At 36.6% G+C, this 17,410-nt stretch overlaps 1 protein-coding gene across 1 annotated transcript; it reads right to left on the bottom strand.

Moving 5' to 3' along the window:
* Positions 1-552: 552 nt before the first annotated feature.
* LOC113112454 (metal transporter CNNM1) lies at positions 553-17,180 on the bottom strand. The gene is made up of 10 exons (XM_026278043.1): positions 15,538-17,180; positions 10,526-10,669; positions 9,617-9,757; positions 9,147-9,316; positions 8,294-8,393; positions 5,555-5,700; positions 4,670-4,910; positions 3,408-3,512; positions 2,361-2,471; positions 553-1,607 (listed from the first exon to the last, which is right to left on the bottom strand). The coding sequence occupies exons 1-10, from the start codon at positions 16,979-16,981 to the stop codon at positions 1,528-1,530; spliced, it is 2,682 nt and encodes an 893-aa protein (XP_026133828.1). The 5' UTR covers positions 16,982-17,180; the 3' UTR covers positions 553-1,527.
* Between the last annotated feature and the right edge of the window lie 230 nt (positions 17,181-17,410).

Below are 17,410 nucleotides of genomic sequence, written 5' to 3'. Positions count from 1 at the left end.
GGCCTGAAAGCAAGCAGGCACATTCAATTCACTCCTGACCATCAAGATGCAAAGCAGCTTTATAAAAGGGGCTAACTTGGTTATTGCTATTAAATATTAGGAATAAATATCAAGGGGAAGGAAACAGACATCCAGTGGTTTCCAGTCTAAGTCTTTGTGCTTTCTGTGTTCGACTTCCCGGTGGTGTGATAGATCACTGTTAGCATAGAGGCAAAAATAGTCTTGTTTGTGGCACCACAGTCTCTATATCACCAGTGTTTGCTGCATGCATGCAGGAGAGAGGTATTCACTTGACATACTCCGTAAAAACAGCCTTTCATGCAAAACACATCCTAGGTATAATCCCCTGGCATAATGTAATCATGTGACCTGTTGTTGGCAGGGATGAGCTGATTGGTTAGTTTGTCATGATCATGGCATGCTGGGAAAGTCATGGCAGTGAACCAGTAATGGAAATGTGAGTGAGATTTTCAGTGTGCTGTAAATTACTAAAAGGGCTCAAAAACTAAATACTATAGGCATGTTTTGGATATTGCTTATGATTTTTTCACACACACACACACACACACACACACACACACACACACACACACACACACACACACACACACACACAATATATCTATATCTGAGGTGACATTTTAGTATCAGTGCTTCAAGTTTGTTCGAGTTATGGCTTTGCGCATATCCTAACTTTTTATAATATTTTATACAATAAGCACAATGCTGTTCTAATAATATCAATAATAGCACTGCTGTTCGAGAAAAGCATGCCGATATAATAAATATTATTTTTAAACAAATAAATCTAATGTCAAATACATTTGCTTGGACCATTAGCACTGGCACATAAAATAGCTTAAAAAATTATCTTTGTACCTCTCTATGTGCAAAAATAAAAGCAAAATGATAAGAAATAAATATAAAATATTAATTATTTTGAAAACAAAAGATTTTGACACCACTTACCTAATATAGGTATTTCTTCTCTGTCAACACCTCAGCTATTCAACAGAATATGAATTAAATGGATCTGATCTGTCTCAAAGTGCTCTGATATCTTGATTGAGCTCCAGACACAACCTGGCGAATACCTCTCACTTAATATGATATAAAAACACACAATAAACACTTTGTTTCTGGATAATTCTACTCAAAGCTGACCATATCTTGTGACATACTAAAGGTTCTGACCTCACATTGGTCAAACGGTTGACTTCAGGTCTCCAGGCTTGTGCTTGCTGGCTTTGCCCGGAGTCAGAGGTCAGAATGTCATTACCACAGTGACTGGAGATGACATCATCATAAACCTCCATCAAAACGGTAGTATATCAACGGTTATGTAGCATCTTGTCAATTAAAAATGTCTTGCTGCATGTTGTAAATTTCTGGTTTGTTATATTTCTCAGGTTGTCCAGCCCATTGCAATGCTGAAGGCAAGGTTTTCTGATGCTACATCTGTTGTGATGGTCAATTTCACATTTGTGGGAGAAGCAGGTGAGAGAGCAAAAACCCATTCAACGAATGCTAGGTCTTCACCTGTGATTGTTCAGGATTGTCTTCCAGAGGTTTATCTCCATTACGAGACTTCTTTCTTTTTTTGTTGCCTGGAGAATAGAAAGAAAAATGTGAACTCCCTGAATTTTATATATATATATATATATATATATATATATATATATATATATATATATATATATATATATATATATATGAAGCTGTTAACTGATGAATAAGTATGAATAAATTATGAAAATGTCTGATTGATGAATACTGTGATTTAGCAAACAGGACATGTTTCTGAAAGGTTTTTGTACCAAGGTTTTTGAATTAAGAATGCCTTTAATATTTCAATGCAAGTCCTGAATTTGAAATAAATTTGGACTGAAACAGGATGCATAATTTGAATTTGAATTTAAGTAAAATTAAAATCTATATAATCTAAACAATTTTTTAGAGTAAGTCTTGTAAATATGTTTAATGGTGGCTTGAAAGGGGGATATTTGGAATAAAAAAAAAAAAAAGCATGTATTTTCTATGAATAATAGCCTCCCACACATTTTTTAACAGCAGGTATGATTTCTTGATTTCTTGATAAAAAGTTTTTCCAGAAGCAACAAAGGCTGCAGACAAAGGAATATGTCCTACGTAAATCACATTGTTCTGAGTTACTTGTCAATTTTTATTAAACAGATGTGTGGGCTGCCTGGCTGGTTGCTATGAAACAGATGGAGTTTGAAAATGCAGAATAAAAGCAGGTGTGTGTTTGTTTTGTGCAGATGTAAACGCAGGTGTCCTGTCATTACGGGAGAGATTCACAAATTTGTGATTCAGTCAGGTGCTTGGCAGCTGATACACACTGAGTTTCCGAAGCAGTTTTTTCCCCAGGTTCTCATCCGAGCCACCCAGAGAGTGAGAGCTGATGAGCTGAGATGTAGACTGGTCTGTATCCATGGGTACAGCTGTTGCATCTGAAATAGATTGGACACACTATGACAATGGGCCATGATTACATGACAAACTGAGCTGAAGAGCCATTGGTTTGTCTCTTCTCTTCTCTTCTCTTCTCTTCTCTTCTCTTCTCTTCTCTTCTCTTCTCTTCTCTTCTCTTCTCTTCTCTATACATCCAAACGACACTGATTCTTGGTTTTGTCATCCCTGTTAACCTCCAGTCATAACAAGCAGAGCTGAAATGGACAGTTCTTGTCTGATGTCAACATTCCTTTGCAGGTCATATAAAAAGAGCTTATACAGCTCATGCATTTCCTCTCCCTGCAGTCTGTCAAACGTCCCGTTCGCTGTCAAACAGCTACTCCAATGTTTGAAATTTGGGTGCATTTAGTCAGAGAACAGACCACCACCCTTCTTAAAGGGATAGTTCACAACACTTTGTCATTATTTACTCACCCTCAGTCATTTTATAACCTGTGCACTGTTACTTTTTTCTGTTATTTTTAAGAATCTTGCATGAAAGTATTGTAAAAGTAGTCCATATGATTATAGTATAAAAAATGACATAATGAGCATACACGGTATGAAAAAAGATATAGTCAGTATGAGTAGTTGTAGTAATAATAATAATAATAATAATAATAATAATGTTCTTCTAAAAGTAGCCATGGACAGCATCCAGGTTTGATATGCCATGAGAAAATATAAATAAATACAATTTAAAATGTACAGATTTAATTAAAATAGTTTTTCTTTTTGGTGAACTATTCATTTTTGTATTTCAAAAGGACAGTTCCTACAATGATTTATGTTCACCCAATGCCCAGTTCCTTCTGTTGATTTTACTTTTAGCAGCATTTAAATACATTTTTGGACTTAATAAGGTAAACACTGTATATTGGTGCATAAGATTATGTAATGGTTTGGCTTCAGAAATCATCCTTTAATTCACCCACCAGTTCCTTCTTTTCTTTCCACGTGAGTGTCTCTTATATATGGGGTGTCATCCATACGCAGGAACACAGAGTCACTGGGGCTCTTCTGTCCATCTGACTTACTTCCTACAGGGGGAGCCAGAGAACCACAGTCAGCTGATCACACAGGAAATGCAGGACTATCTGATTACAAAGCTATGAGTAATCAAAGACATTTAAAGCTTTGATTCCATGTCTTTTGACATAAAAATTTAATTGATTTGGCAAACACAATTTTCCGACCTGTGTTGACACTGAAACAGCATACTAACATACTACTTTTATGATTTCTGCCATAAAAAGCAAGTATGCAATTCTCAATTCAGCCAAATTGATATTTGATTCATCATATAAGATATAATGAATATCGTATATGATTAGCATTTATAATATCATGTAAATTAAATAAAAAAACATACATTCAATTATATTTAAGATAATGCAATATGGTCCGTTTTTTAATCCATTTTTTATGAATACACTTGACCTCAAATAGTTTCAAGCTAGCAAACTTGGACAAAAGGTCAAACCATTTTGATTTTGTGGAGATTTTAGTTAAAACTTTGATTGTGGAACTGCTGTCATATATCAAGTTTCAATCAGTACTGCATGCAATGTGTATTCAATTTTTACAGTATAGCATTTTACAGTATAGCATGATAATGTTCAACAGTGTAATCTGATTAACCTGCATTTGATCCTGTGTATACTTTGGTACAGGCTTTCTTTAATGAAAGGAAACTCTATTTGGTTGTGTTTCGACATTTATAAGTTATTTCTAACTTAAGGATTAGATTTAACCCTTTTCACACAAAGTCTGATAGTTTTTGGTTGAGGATTAAAGTTTGGGCCATCTGTCTTATAAAGCACTTAGAAGCTGTGAGAAACATCCATCACAAATATCACCAACATGCATTCATCTGCATCCTCGTCTTCCACAAAGATTAAAATGACTGACATTGATATGTTATAGTTATATTTAGGATTATTCAGACTGTATAAAACAACTCTTTTGGTGTTCCTCAATCAGTGGCTTGACACCGTTGTTTTGCAATCAAAGATCAGAAGCCTTTGGAGATGAGCTCAAATGGTCTGTCATATAAAGCTTTCTGACTGTTTCCTCACTCCTGAGGGAATCTACTTCAGTGCTTTCATGACAAATTGTTTTAATATTTACCTGCTGCCTTAGAAATGACCAAGAGAACCCGAGAAACATGCTGTTAATGAGAAGTGAATGCACTCACGGACGATGCGGTTCCTCTCATTTAGGGTGCTGGTGCTGTCTGGGTGTCTGTAGAGGTGTCTGTGCTGGTGGAATCGGGTCAGATAGGGTCGTGGTTCTGTCAGAGGAAGGGCGATACTGTTGGAGCGCGTCTCAGGGATTGTCATTCTCTCCCCAGGCACTTGGCTGTCTGCGTCGGGTGTTTGTGGAGAGCTGTCCATGCGTGTAGCTGTCAGGGCGTTCTGATAATGGTTACGAGTGATCTGGAAAGAACCACACATTACAGTACGTATCTAATATTGTTATAGGATTTCTAACATATGGCATTAGAATATTTATGTTATTATTTACAGAAACATTATTTAAAAAGTATTTGTTTAGCATTTTGAAGCAAAACTAGAGCACACTGGAAATAAAATGTTGATAGGAATTTTTGGCTCAGCTTCACAAAAACTGGACCTGGGTCATATTTCAATTCAAAATCAATTATAAAAAAAAACAAACAAACAAAAATAAAAACAAATAAATGTTGTTTGAATTAATATTATTGTTGTCATTAATTCTATTTAATTTTTGGATTGTAAAATTGTAAGTCTAAGTCATATTTTACTGAATTTAATGCAGTTAAATTTATTTTTTTATAAAATCAAAATGGATCAATTTTAAAAACATAAATTATGTTTTTTATTAATGAAAATAAATAAAAAATATTGTATATAGACAGAATTATTTACATTACTATAATGAGAAAAAAATCTATTTTATAGAGTAACAGTATAGTGAATTTAGGTTAAAAACTTTAATGACCCATAATTTTCTCGAATTTCCCCCTCCTCCAGCTGTCTGAAAAACAGTCTCTCTCTCTCTCTCTCTCTCTCTCTCTCTCTCTCATAATAGTTAAATTTACCTTAATGATCTGTAGGTCTGTGAGCTGGCGAACTGAATAGTCTGGTAAATACGGTCCTCCGCTGATGCTCAGTTGACCCAGACTGCCTACATGAATTGTAGTATCCGAATGATTGAGACCGCTGCTCTGGGACGGTGATCTGTGAACTGAATCACACCAGTAGAAGTCAATCAGCTGATTATTGCTTTAATTATTGCCAGAGATATTTACTTTTTCTTTCCTCTGGCTATTGAGAGTCTACGTATACTGATATGCTGAGATAGACTTAAAACTTTAAAGGGGGTGGGGGGGTGAAATGCTATTTCATGCATATTGAGTTTTTTACACTGTTAAAGAGTAAGATTCACATGCTAAACATGGACAAAGTTTCAAAAATTAAGTTGTACGTTTGTTCCAAAAATACTCCTTCCGGTTTGTCACAAGTTTCGGAAAGTTTTTTTTAGAGTATGGGTCTGTGTGACATTAGATGGAGTGGAATTTCCTTATATGGGTCCTGAGGGCACGTCTGCCGGAAGAGCGCGCACTCCTGTATAGCAGAGCACTGAGAGCACAGACATTCACTGATTAGAGCGAGAGCGTCACGAAATGTCACAAAAGAAGTGTGTTTTTGGTTGCCAGGGCAAGACAACCCTGCACAGATTACCAAAAAAAAAAACAGCATTAAGGGACCAGTGGATGGAGTTTATTTTTACAGAGCATCAACGGAGTTGTGCAAGTGTTTGTGTACGCCGGATTTGCACATCGTTTATTTCTTAAGGATAATGCAGTCCCAACGAACAAGGGTCACGATCGTGTGTTGGAACCGCAGACGGTGAGTAAAACTGCTTCAAATATCTCTGTGTTGTTAACTTAGCTATCAGCGCGTAAGCACATGAAGTAAACAACATGCGATGTTGTCATCAAACTGCACTTTCCACATGTACACCTTAAAAAAAAAAAAAAAAAAAGACGACATAAAGTGGAACTTAGTCATTTTCCAAAACCAAATTTCCAAATTCATTTCAATTCAAAGTCATTTTCCAAATATATACAGTTTCAATACATACTACATAGAGACGTCCTGCTGTAGTCGTTGCTGATGCTGCTCTTGTTAAATTTCAGCCTCTGGATCTGATTCTGGATCATAAATATACGCTGAATCTGACTGTTAGCCATGGTTTGTTTTGGATGATGGATGATTTTTCCTCACGGTAATGTCACAACTTCCACTTGCTCTCAACTCAAAAGCCTACTCGCGCTCATGATTCCTTAGCTCCGCCCACACGTCACGCCTCTAGGCGCTCGTGTTTTTCCGGGAAAAATCGGTACAGACTATCTTTCTCTTATGAATATAATAAAACTAAAGACTTTTTGGAGTTATGAAGGATGCAGTACTACTCTATAGGTACTCAAGATTAACAGGATATTGAGTGAAAACGAGCATTTCACCCCCCCTTTAAAAAAAAATCTGCCAAATGTACACAACTTGGTTGGACTTGTTCATTAACTGAAAAAGTGACCTCTTAATTAGTTTTTCTTTTTTTTTAAATGTCTAAAATCCTTGAACCAAAATATTTTTTTTTTCCTAATATGTAGAAATAGTTTGACGTATTTATGCTAGTGAAGACATTAATTAAAATTTATTTTTAGATGGTAATATATATTTTTTAAGGCATACATCTTTTTAATGAGAACAACAACAACCTAAGTGTGCTTTACAAATGTATTAAAAAGAATTGGGCTTTTATATTATTTTTTATAAATATCTAAAAATCCTTGAACCAAAATGGGTGTACTTGAAAACACTGATACTGTGATTTGTTTTGAAACATTGTATCCTGAATTTAGGTTTATTTTGTATTTTTTGTTCTGTATGTTTGGCCGATTTTTTTGCTTATTTTCATCATTTGTTTTTTTAATGTTTGTGCATAAAAGATTTGAAACATTTAAGACACAATGTTCTCCTATTAAAGATACATTCTCTGGAAAGAAGCCTATATTATCTACATCAATACAATATACTGCTTCTCAAAGTAAATCATTTTTTTTCAGTGGATTTTTAGATATTTTAACTTGTAAAATTTGGCAAAAATACATGTTAAAAATAGGACATTCAGTGCTGAACAGTGGAAAAACCTTTTAGTGCTGTTGTGTGTTACGAGAGAAAAAACCATATGCCATTCACAGAATCTCTCTGTGTCCATGTAGATGTCATATCTCATTAGATGCTGAGGTCCTGGATGGAGTATACCTGTTTGTAACTGTGCTGTGGCTTTTCTTTATGTCTTTATATCATTAAGAGATGCAGAGAAAACCATCACTAGAGAGACAGACTATGACACAGACACTTACATTTAACACACTTTCATTCTGAATTAATGTCTTCAACTAGGGCTAAAGGCTCCATCCTTTAAGTTATTTTTGCATTTTTGTTAAGCTAAGCTTATGAGATTCTCATCCTTATATAATAGCATGCCATTTTGCCTGAGTGGGCAGAAGAGAGTTTCTCTCCCACTGTAATTACCCGACTCTACTCTCCTAAGATTTACATAGCCGCTCTATTTACATTCGCTGCCTTAATTATTTCTGGAGCATGTTAAGAGGGGTCACTTATGCACCACGCTCAACGCCTCTCAGAGTTTTTGTTTATTCATATTTTTACTGCAGGAAAACTGAGATATTCTGGAAAGTTTATTCATTTAATGAGGATCTGTTCACCTCCAGTGATGAATTCTGACAAAATGAAAGCAGCAAACAAACCTGTGGGAAGGATTGTCATGATAGCAGGTAAGCCATAGTATGTGAACGGCCCGTTTTCAAACTTCAGTCCCTCTTTACCGATCTCTACCTCCACTTGACCCTGCAGCCAGAGAGAGATGGTTCAGACATTTTTATTGTTGAGAGCTTTGAAATCAAGTTTTCAATTATGAAAACTGAGATTTTTTTTTCTCCACTTACAGTGTGCTCCAATAGTAAAAAAAAAAAATATTTTAGTTTGCATTTAATGTAATATAATTTTGTTATAAATTACAATATTTTGTGTCATAAGTTTATTTTTATTTTTTATTATTATATAAAGTTATTTGTTTTCCCTCTGTTTGCATTTGTAATTATAAAAATTAAGGAAAATTACATTTCTGTTCATACAATGTGTTCCAAAAAAGCTTTTATTTTTTATTCATGAATACAATATAATTTTGTCATAAATAAAATTCTTTTGTCATAAATTAATGGATTAGCATAACAGTTTGAACTAATATATTTGTAAATATTAATGTTTCTAATATTTAATCAATTCATTTATTTTTTCCCAGTTCACAATTATGAAAACTGCTTAATATACTATATGGAATAAAATAGTGAAAAAACTTTTATTATGAATTTTGCAATAATGTCATATGTCATAAATAAAATTATCTGCATAACAGATTTATATATATACACACATATACATATACATATATACACACAAACACACACATATATATATATATGTTCAAACTGTTATGTACATATCATTTCAGAATATATTTGTATATATTTATACTGAATTTCAGAATATATTTATTTATAATGAATATCAGAATGTCTTTTCAAACTTGCAGTACTTTACCTGCAGTATGAGGATGAAATAATCCACAGGTTTGTTGCGCTGGAAGAGGTAGTGCTTTGGCGATTGCTTGTTTTTCTCATTAAACTTGAGTTCCTGCACCACGCTCGGGTGCTTTATCAATCGCAGGAGTATCTTCTCTGAGAGATGCGTCGACTTAAAAGGCTCTACTTCTACCGACAGAAAGGGAACGGAGAGAATAAGAAAAACATTAATAATATTGACAATGCACCAGCATTCTGTTCCTTCATCATTTGACGATGATTTGCAATGCTGCACTAAGTGAATAGATACATTAGAATGTCAAATGAATGTGAACACATCATTTTGGTCTTGAATTGTACATGCTTTGAACCTAAAACAATTTTCAGTTTTTTAAATCTTCAAATTCTGTTGATCCCAAACTGTCTGAATCGATCATTAACAGGACTGATATATTTTGAGACTCTCCCACAATTGTGAAGTGAGATTACCTGTTGCTAGAAAGCGATGTGTTGCAAGCAGAAGCTGTGGTGAAACTTTGACCTTCATTTCATTCTCTGACAGTTTAAATATGGAGAAGTCTTGCTGTTTCCTCTCATGGTGAGATACTCGTCTCTTTGTACGGTTATCAGCTGCCACAAAAAAAAACTGCAATATTTAATTCAAGGCAATTTATACATAACTGTGTTGTTTTGTAGTATTTAAACTAAAACACATTTTAAGTATGGTTATTGCAGGACATATAAGCTGGATCACAATTATTATTATTTTTCCTGCTTCTAATATGTTATTATTATTGGCAATTTAATTGCAGGTTCCCATTATGACAACTTACCCCACTTTGGAGCAATCAGGATATGTTTTCACAAAAGGTCAAGCTGGCATTCATAACTATTACTTCTTTCCTTGGCAGAAAATGTAAATAATGAGCAATGTGTTGTTGTTTTTTTGTTTTTTTGGCAAGACGTTAAGGTAAATGTGATTTACTTTTCAAGCTAACTTACAAATTACTCACAGTACAAGGTGTAACAACTATTTGTGCTGTAAATCATGGTTAAAAATGAACTGATAATAGCAGAGAACAGGCTTTGCCAGAAGACAATAACACACAGAGTTCTGGAACCCAATTAGTTTGATAATTATTTGCAACAGAGTCACAGTGTTATTGACTGTGCATGAGGAAGGGCAGGTTTTCACTCTGAAGAAAAACACTCTGTTAAGGCTGTGTGGAGGAAATATTCCACTAATAATGGACCTCTGGACTGATTTTATAACTTTTAAGTGTTTTGAATGTTAATCTGAAGCTTAATTATTGAAAGATGAGAAGACAGAAATACAAACGAGGCCTAAGATTAACATGATGGCACCAGATTTAAGGAACAGAAATATTAAAGACCTACTGTAGAGGTCCGTTTCATCCACAATCTCAGACTTGATGATTTCCTCAATGACGTCTTCCAGAGTGATGATGCCCATGACTTCGTAGAACGGGTCTCCTTCTCCTTCGTTATTGACCCTCTGCACGATAGCCAAATGAGATTTCCCTTTACAGTGCCAAAGGAAGACATAGGATCATCATGGCAGGATATGAAATCGACATTTAATTTTATACTCATAATCGGCATCCTCATTTGTGTAAAGTCTATTAAAGCCAACTTCACAAATCTGCAGTGCTATTAAATCAATCCATGAAGTTATTAGTCAAAGTGTGCAAAATCAATAGTCACACAACTTTAGTAAATGAAGCCTTTTAAATCTATTTAACTCCCCTGATACCTTCGTATCTTTTGCATTGCTGAACTGATTTGACACATGACATAAAGAGTGCTTGAAATGAATGCTCATGAAGAGATTAACTATGACAGTTCTAAAGATTCAGACCTGACCTTATGTAAAGAGAGCTGAGTGATTATGCAATGGGGTTTGGGAAGCCCTATGGATCTGATGATGAAGCTAAGCATGCTAAAAACTGTAAAAGAGTTTTTTTTTTTTTTCCTGACTAGTTCATGTTCCCCCTTATTATTAAATAATCATGATGCTCAAATATGTGTTATATTATGAAGAATCAAATGTTCTGTATTTATATATACACTAACATTCAATAAAGGCATTCTGAAAAATAATGATATAATGGTTCCTGCAAAAATGTTAAGCAGCACAACTGTTTTCAATATTGATAATAATAAGATCTTTTTTATAGGTATATCTTTTTTGAGCAGCAAATTTGCATATTAAAATTATTTCTGAAGGATCTTGGGACACTGAAGACTGGAGAAATGATGCTGAAATTCAGCTTTACCATCAAAGACATATTTCTTTTGTAAAATCTATTAAAATAAAAAAATAAAAAAACAATTACTGTGAATTTTAATAAAAATTCACAATATTAAGGTGTTTTTATATTTTATTTATAAATATGTGTGTGCATATATGTTGTGATGTCAGATGCTTTTACATATTAACAATGGCTTTTAAATATTTCCCCAGAGCCTTCTGAGGAACTCCAACATTAGAAACGAACAGTTGAGGCCTGGTCATTTGGTCATTTCAACAGATTGTTTTATAAATCTCTCATAATGTAATGCAGCTTTGCCAAAAGGTCTGTTATTGAAATATGGGGCTGCTAAATCTATATTGGCACCAACAGCAAACCAGCAGCTTGTTGCGGCAGCTAAGCTTGATCTCATTCCACATGCAAAGAGGGCACTTACATTGGAATCTTAAAGGAACAGCAGCAAAAACGACAACAACAACAAATCTTTACAAAAAAAGAAAAAAAAAACTTTTTAAAAAGCACATATTATGAAGCATGATTAGTGTTGCTTATACAATATTGTTCTGAAATCCCAAACAGAAGCTCTTTGCGAGGGAACAAACAGAACATCCCAGCTTGCATTTCTGTTAATCATCAGTCAGACAGATTTGGAATATCATTTCAGGCAGAAAGGATTAAATATATAATCCTCAACCTTTGGATAGAGAGAACCTAAGTGACAGAAGTGTCTGTCACGCTGTGGTTTCCATGGTAGCGGCACACGCTGAGCGAAGAATTCTGCAGGAGTCAGGCAGAGAGCAAGAGCAATGCAGCACTCTGCATGATACACCTCAAAGCTGATATTCAGGGAACTGCACTACATCACTGCGCTATTATATAACACGCGCACACATGCACGTGAGCCAGGGAGTCTAAGCTCACGTGGATGTCCATGCAATTCCCTCAGCTGCTATGCCAGCAAATTGACTCGTTAAAGCTGGCACTATACTCTACTAATGTGATGCATGGCAGAGCAGTATGGTGGGAAGTGCTATATAAAGCACAGTGTGTGGCTAAAAATGGGAAGAAAACACAGAAGATCTGTTGAAGGAAATGTCTGACTGATTTCTAAATAGAATCCAATAGCACAGTTTGTCCTAAAAAATGCATATGCAAATATATGTATGATTTTCTATGTTAATTGCTTTTGTTTGTATTTATTTTAAAGATTTTGATGCTTGTGCAGCATGCATATTGCATTTGACTTCCATTTGAGCTTAAAGGGAAAGTTCACCCAATTATAGGTTGAATAACCCCCCATATATGGAAGTCAGTGGAAATTGTTTAACATTCTTTAAAATATAATCATTTATGTTCCGCAGAAGAAAGAAACTGATAGGTTTGGTACAGCTTGAGTTAAAGTTTATGATGACAGAATTTTAATTTTGTTGGGTGGACTATCCCTTTAGTAATTTACTTTTTTTGAAGTGTTTTGAAAATGTAAAGTCTGATTATCCATGAATACAGTTTGAGGGATAGGAGTTATGTAGCGATTGATCCAATAATTTGAGGGCTCGTACACTTTAAGGGCCAAGCACTAAAGGTAGGCACCTATTTTATTTTTATTATTTAGTTTTCTTCAGCAGAGTCTATGGCAATCCCTATAAAATTCTAGTGCCACCAGCAGTTCAAAATGTCACATACATTTTAGCTCATAATTTATGAACTGAATAAAACTAAATTCTCTATTTTCATTCCATGGAAAAGTTTCAATTACTGCCCAACAAGGATTTTCTTCTATCTAGGGGGGAAAGCAAATGATTTGCTTTTTAGCAAAGCAAATGATTTTCAGACAAACTCTAAGGCAATTTTTTTTTTTAGCACCATTTTCTGCATAAATCCCAATGGAATTATTTCCAAACAACAATAGGCATCCCATGTTATTATTAATGTTATTGGTCCTTTTAAAATGTGTTTTTATGGGCGTTTTGCATTTATAGGACAGAATGGCAGAGCTAGAAGAGGAAACAATAGAGATAAGTATTGGAGGCTGATCAGTCAGATTCTGTGTGATTTCTTGTTTCTAAATTTATCACACAGCTTACACTCTGCCTATGTTTGAATATGTTTGATGTTTCAAAAGGACAGTAGACCCAAATATAAAGCACAAAAGAGGGCATAAAAAATAAAATTATTATAATTTTTTTTTTTCACTGATACAATGAATGACGGTGAAGTAAAAAACATTATGAAATTGTCATTTTCAGTCCAGGGAACAAATAAAGAAATACAGTTTTGGAGAATTAATTGTACTTTTGGGGTGAACTGGGTGAAGTAGCAGATTGCGAACAGCCAGTGTGTTTTAAATGTAGGATTTTTTTTTTTTTTTTTGTTATGCACTGAAAATAATCCTAATATTTTTTTTTTTTTGAATAGATTATTAGATATTTTGGCAGTTTTACCACTTCAGTAAACAGCTTCCAGCTTGAACTTTTTCAGGAGAAAAAGGTAATTTATGGAGAGGGAAAGGTTGAGCCTGCTTATTTCATAATTCCTGCTGTAATTTGTTCACTGGAGGCAGAAGCTTCAAAGAGTGACAGGCTGGGTGCTCACAGTGTGAGGAAGCAGATCCTCTTCTCTCTCACTCTGCTCTTTTTGTCCATATGGTCCCAAGCTGAGACACTGATTGGACCAAAAGGTCACTGCTGCAACTAATCTACCCTGATGTTTCTATACAGACAAGCACTCAGATTTAAAGGGACAGTTCACCCAAAATTGATACTACTTTATTTACTCAATCTTATGACAAAAAAATGAATAAAAAATACTGTAACAACATGCATGTATGACATCCTTTACAGCAGCATTTGAATGGAAAAAATACTGTAATAACAATTTCTGAAAATTAAGAAAGCAATCCAATAGGTAAACTTTGACTTCAGTTCTTAAGATTTCTCAGACAGTTCTGCGGTGTGGTGGAAAATAAATTCAAGTTTTGCACAATACAGGGTTGCCTATGTGCCTGTGTCAGTCCATGCTGAACATCCTATTTTTGCTCTGGGTGTTGCTTAAACTGCCCTGGATTCCTACGGTGGTTATATGGAACTGATACTGTTGATGATCCCTTTACTAAATCTATTGCGTACGAACATTTTTGCCCTGTGGGGAAGGTAAATCTGGTAAATCTTGTACCCAGTGAGAGCAGTTCATCTGACAGGTTACTGCATTACGACTGAATTATGGCACTCGGCACCCTGCTGCTGCTCTGCAGCTTTGACTCTGTGCCTTTGCAGAAAACACCATCAATCTCAAGAAGATATTATTACATAATTTGCACTGTGATGCAGTAAAGGCCAAAGTATGATCACATACCAGGCATCAGAACACATCACATCAATGTCTAGACTTTTATGCAGGGCAGGATCAAGAGGAAATGGTATTCAGCCCTGCATTCCACACAGATCAGTGCTTGGCATGAGTAATTTATGGATTTTCAGTTAAAGGTGTGTCAAAATATGACTAATAGAACTCTTGTGGTGAACAGTAAGTAATGATGACAGAATGAAAACGGTTGCCATGGGAACAAATTTAAATTATTCAAGTCACCCAGCTTCTAGTCTCTCTGCAGATGTCAGCTAGCCTAAAGTAAAGATGGGGCTGACACTAAATGTGCAATGTATGATTGTTATAACATTACAACACTACATTTTTTGTATTATCATATGTTATAGTCAACATAGCCAGAAGGCCCTGCATCATTTTAAACATCTAAGATTTAACCAGTATTTTCATTTAGAATTCCATAATATTAAAGAACAGTCACTGAACTATATTCTTAAAGGGACAACTCACCCACAGATGAAAACTTTCATCATATACTCGCCTTCATGTTTTTCCATGCACATCTACATATTTTGAAATGTCTTTGCAGTGTTTTTTTTTTTCTTTTTATCCATAAAAATTAAAGTTAATGAAGTCCAATGTTTTTTTAACATGATATTAAAATATATTTTTGTTACAGAGAAGAAAGAAATGCATACAGGTTTGGAAACGAAATGAGGGTGAGAAATTATTTGTGTGTGATCCTTTTCGCACTGATTTCCTCTCATTCTCTATCATCTGTTGTAACTCTGCACAACTGTCCTACAAACATCTTACCTTTCTTGAATTGCTCCAGCATTGCATCCAGTTTGGTGTCGTTAAAGACACAGTGCAGCGGGTGCTTGTAGAACTGAGTGATGGTTTTTAACGGCGTGCAGTCATCTGGATCAACAAATGCCAGATCTTTGACGAAAAGTATGTCGACAATATTAGACCGTTCGTTCTCGAACACAGGAATGCGAGTGTATCCGCTCTGCATTACGTCTGACATGGTGTAGAAGTCCAGGATGGCATCCGAGGCCAGCATGAAGCAGTCATTGAGAGGGGTCAGCACGTCTTCCACGGTTTTGCTCCTGAGTTCCAGAGCTCCCTGGATGATGTTCAGCTCCTCTTTCACCAGGTCATGATACGGGTCGGTAACTCTCAGCATAGCCAGCAGCTTCTCACGGGTGTAGAAGTTGCTGATTTCCTGGTGCAGCATATTGTCTAGAAGTTTGCTGATAGGATATGTAATGGGGAAAGTAAGCAGCATCAGCATCTTGGTTAACCATGCGGTCTTGGACGCGATAGCCAGCCCGTGTCTAGAAGCAACGGAGTGCGGCAGGATCTCTCCGATGAAGAAGATGAGAAAAGTGCACGCCGCGGTGGAGACGGGCGTTGCTCCGAGGATCTGGCACATCCAGACCACCAGGAAAGTGTTGGTAAGCACGTTGCATAGCACCAAGGTGCACAGGACGTAGTTGCCGTGTTTGCGCACCGACTCAATCTTGTGCGCGTACTTTTGCTCCTTGCCCGTGCCGCTGTTCTGCAACACTTTGAGCTCCACCGGGTCCAGCGCTAGCATACTGATCACCAGCCCGCTGAAGAGCGCGGAAAGCGCCAGTAGCAGCACCGACAGTCCTGCCTGCAGCCACCCTTCCGTATGCGGCGGCCGCTCCACTACCGCCAGCCAGAAGTCGCGCGTCCGGTAGTGCTCCCATTTGATCCCGTCAAAGGCGCACATGGAGTAATACTTGATGTTCTCTCCTCTCCGCAGGTCTTTGGCGAGCAGCTCTACCAGGATGGAGTTCTGGCTGGAGGCTGACTTAAAAGACCCGATGAGCTCTATATCAGAGCTCCTGGCGCTTTCCTCCACGCACAAGTTGCGTTTGGGATGCACCTGCCCCTCTCTGCCCGGCTCCGGTTCTTCTATGAAAGCGATCCACGGCGCGGCTGTTCCGCCGGAGCTGCTGACGCTCCGGTTGTGCCTCTGCGGAGATGCTGCATAGTACACGCGTAATATGAACCGCGTCCCCTCGGTGGCCTTCAGCACCCCGTCCTGCACGGATAGATCTCCTCCTGTGTCCTCCGGTCGGAAGCCCAGCAGCCCGTGGCTCGGTGTGGTGATAACGGAGACGATCAGGAGGAGCAGGGGCAGGATGCGTGGTAAGGGGATGCGGTGCGGGAGGAGAGCATCCGCAGCATCCGCAGCCATTATGCTGAGTGGTTTGTAGAAGGACATTGGCAAGCGGGATCACGTGGAGATGACACACACCCACGGACACACACATCGGCTCTGTTTGCAGAGTCAGTGTAACAGCTGGAGTCTCATGTAAATAAAATGACACCGCAGTGACGTCATGACGCTTTGCAGGGCTGCTATACTGTAAGGAGCAAGCAGGAAATGCATGGACTATCCTCCAGAAAAACCCAGCCAGAGATGATGTGATATGATTTCTGTTTATTTTACCATTGTAAACCCAAGAAGTCAGTGGACAGATATATAAACATAAATAACTTTTTTTTTTTTTTTACGGCATTTCTTAAATTAATAATTAAGGTTTAATATAATGTAAAATGGTTTGGGCCCAGTTCCCCGATAACGCTCACTCTTAGCGCGCTAAGAAGACCTCGAAAGATATATCTTACCAAAGTTGTTTATGTTCTAAGT

Source organism: Carassius auratus, chromosome 13 (genome assembly GCF_003368295.1).
Source record: "Carassius auratus strain Wakin chromosome 13, ASM336829v1, whole genome shotgun sequence".
Classification (NCBI taxonomy): Eukaryota; Metazoa; Chordata; class Actinopteri; order Cypriniformes; family Cyprinidae; genus Carassius; species Carassius auratus.
The sequence above is the reverse complement of the archived record's forward strand: the minus strand, read 5'-3'. Positions and strand labels throughout refer to the sequence as shown.

Bases quoted from the DNA above. Each gene is read 5' to 3' on its own strand.
- LOC113112454 (XM_026278043.1), bottom strand. From the start codon at position 16,981: ATGTCCTTCTACAAACCACTCAGCATAATGGCTGCGGATGCTGCGGAT. The intron at 4,911-5,554 runs GTAAATTTAACT...GGTTCTTTCCAG, and splicing joins CAGACCTACAGATCATTAAG to ATCACTCGTAACCATTATCA. The intron at 3,513-4,669 runs GTGAGTGCATTC...CTCCCCCTGTAG, and splicing joins TGAGAGGAACCGCATCGTCC to GAAGTAAGTCAGATGGACAG.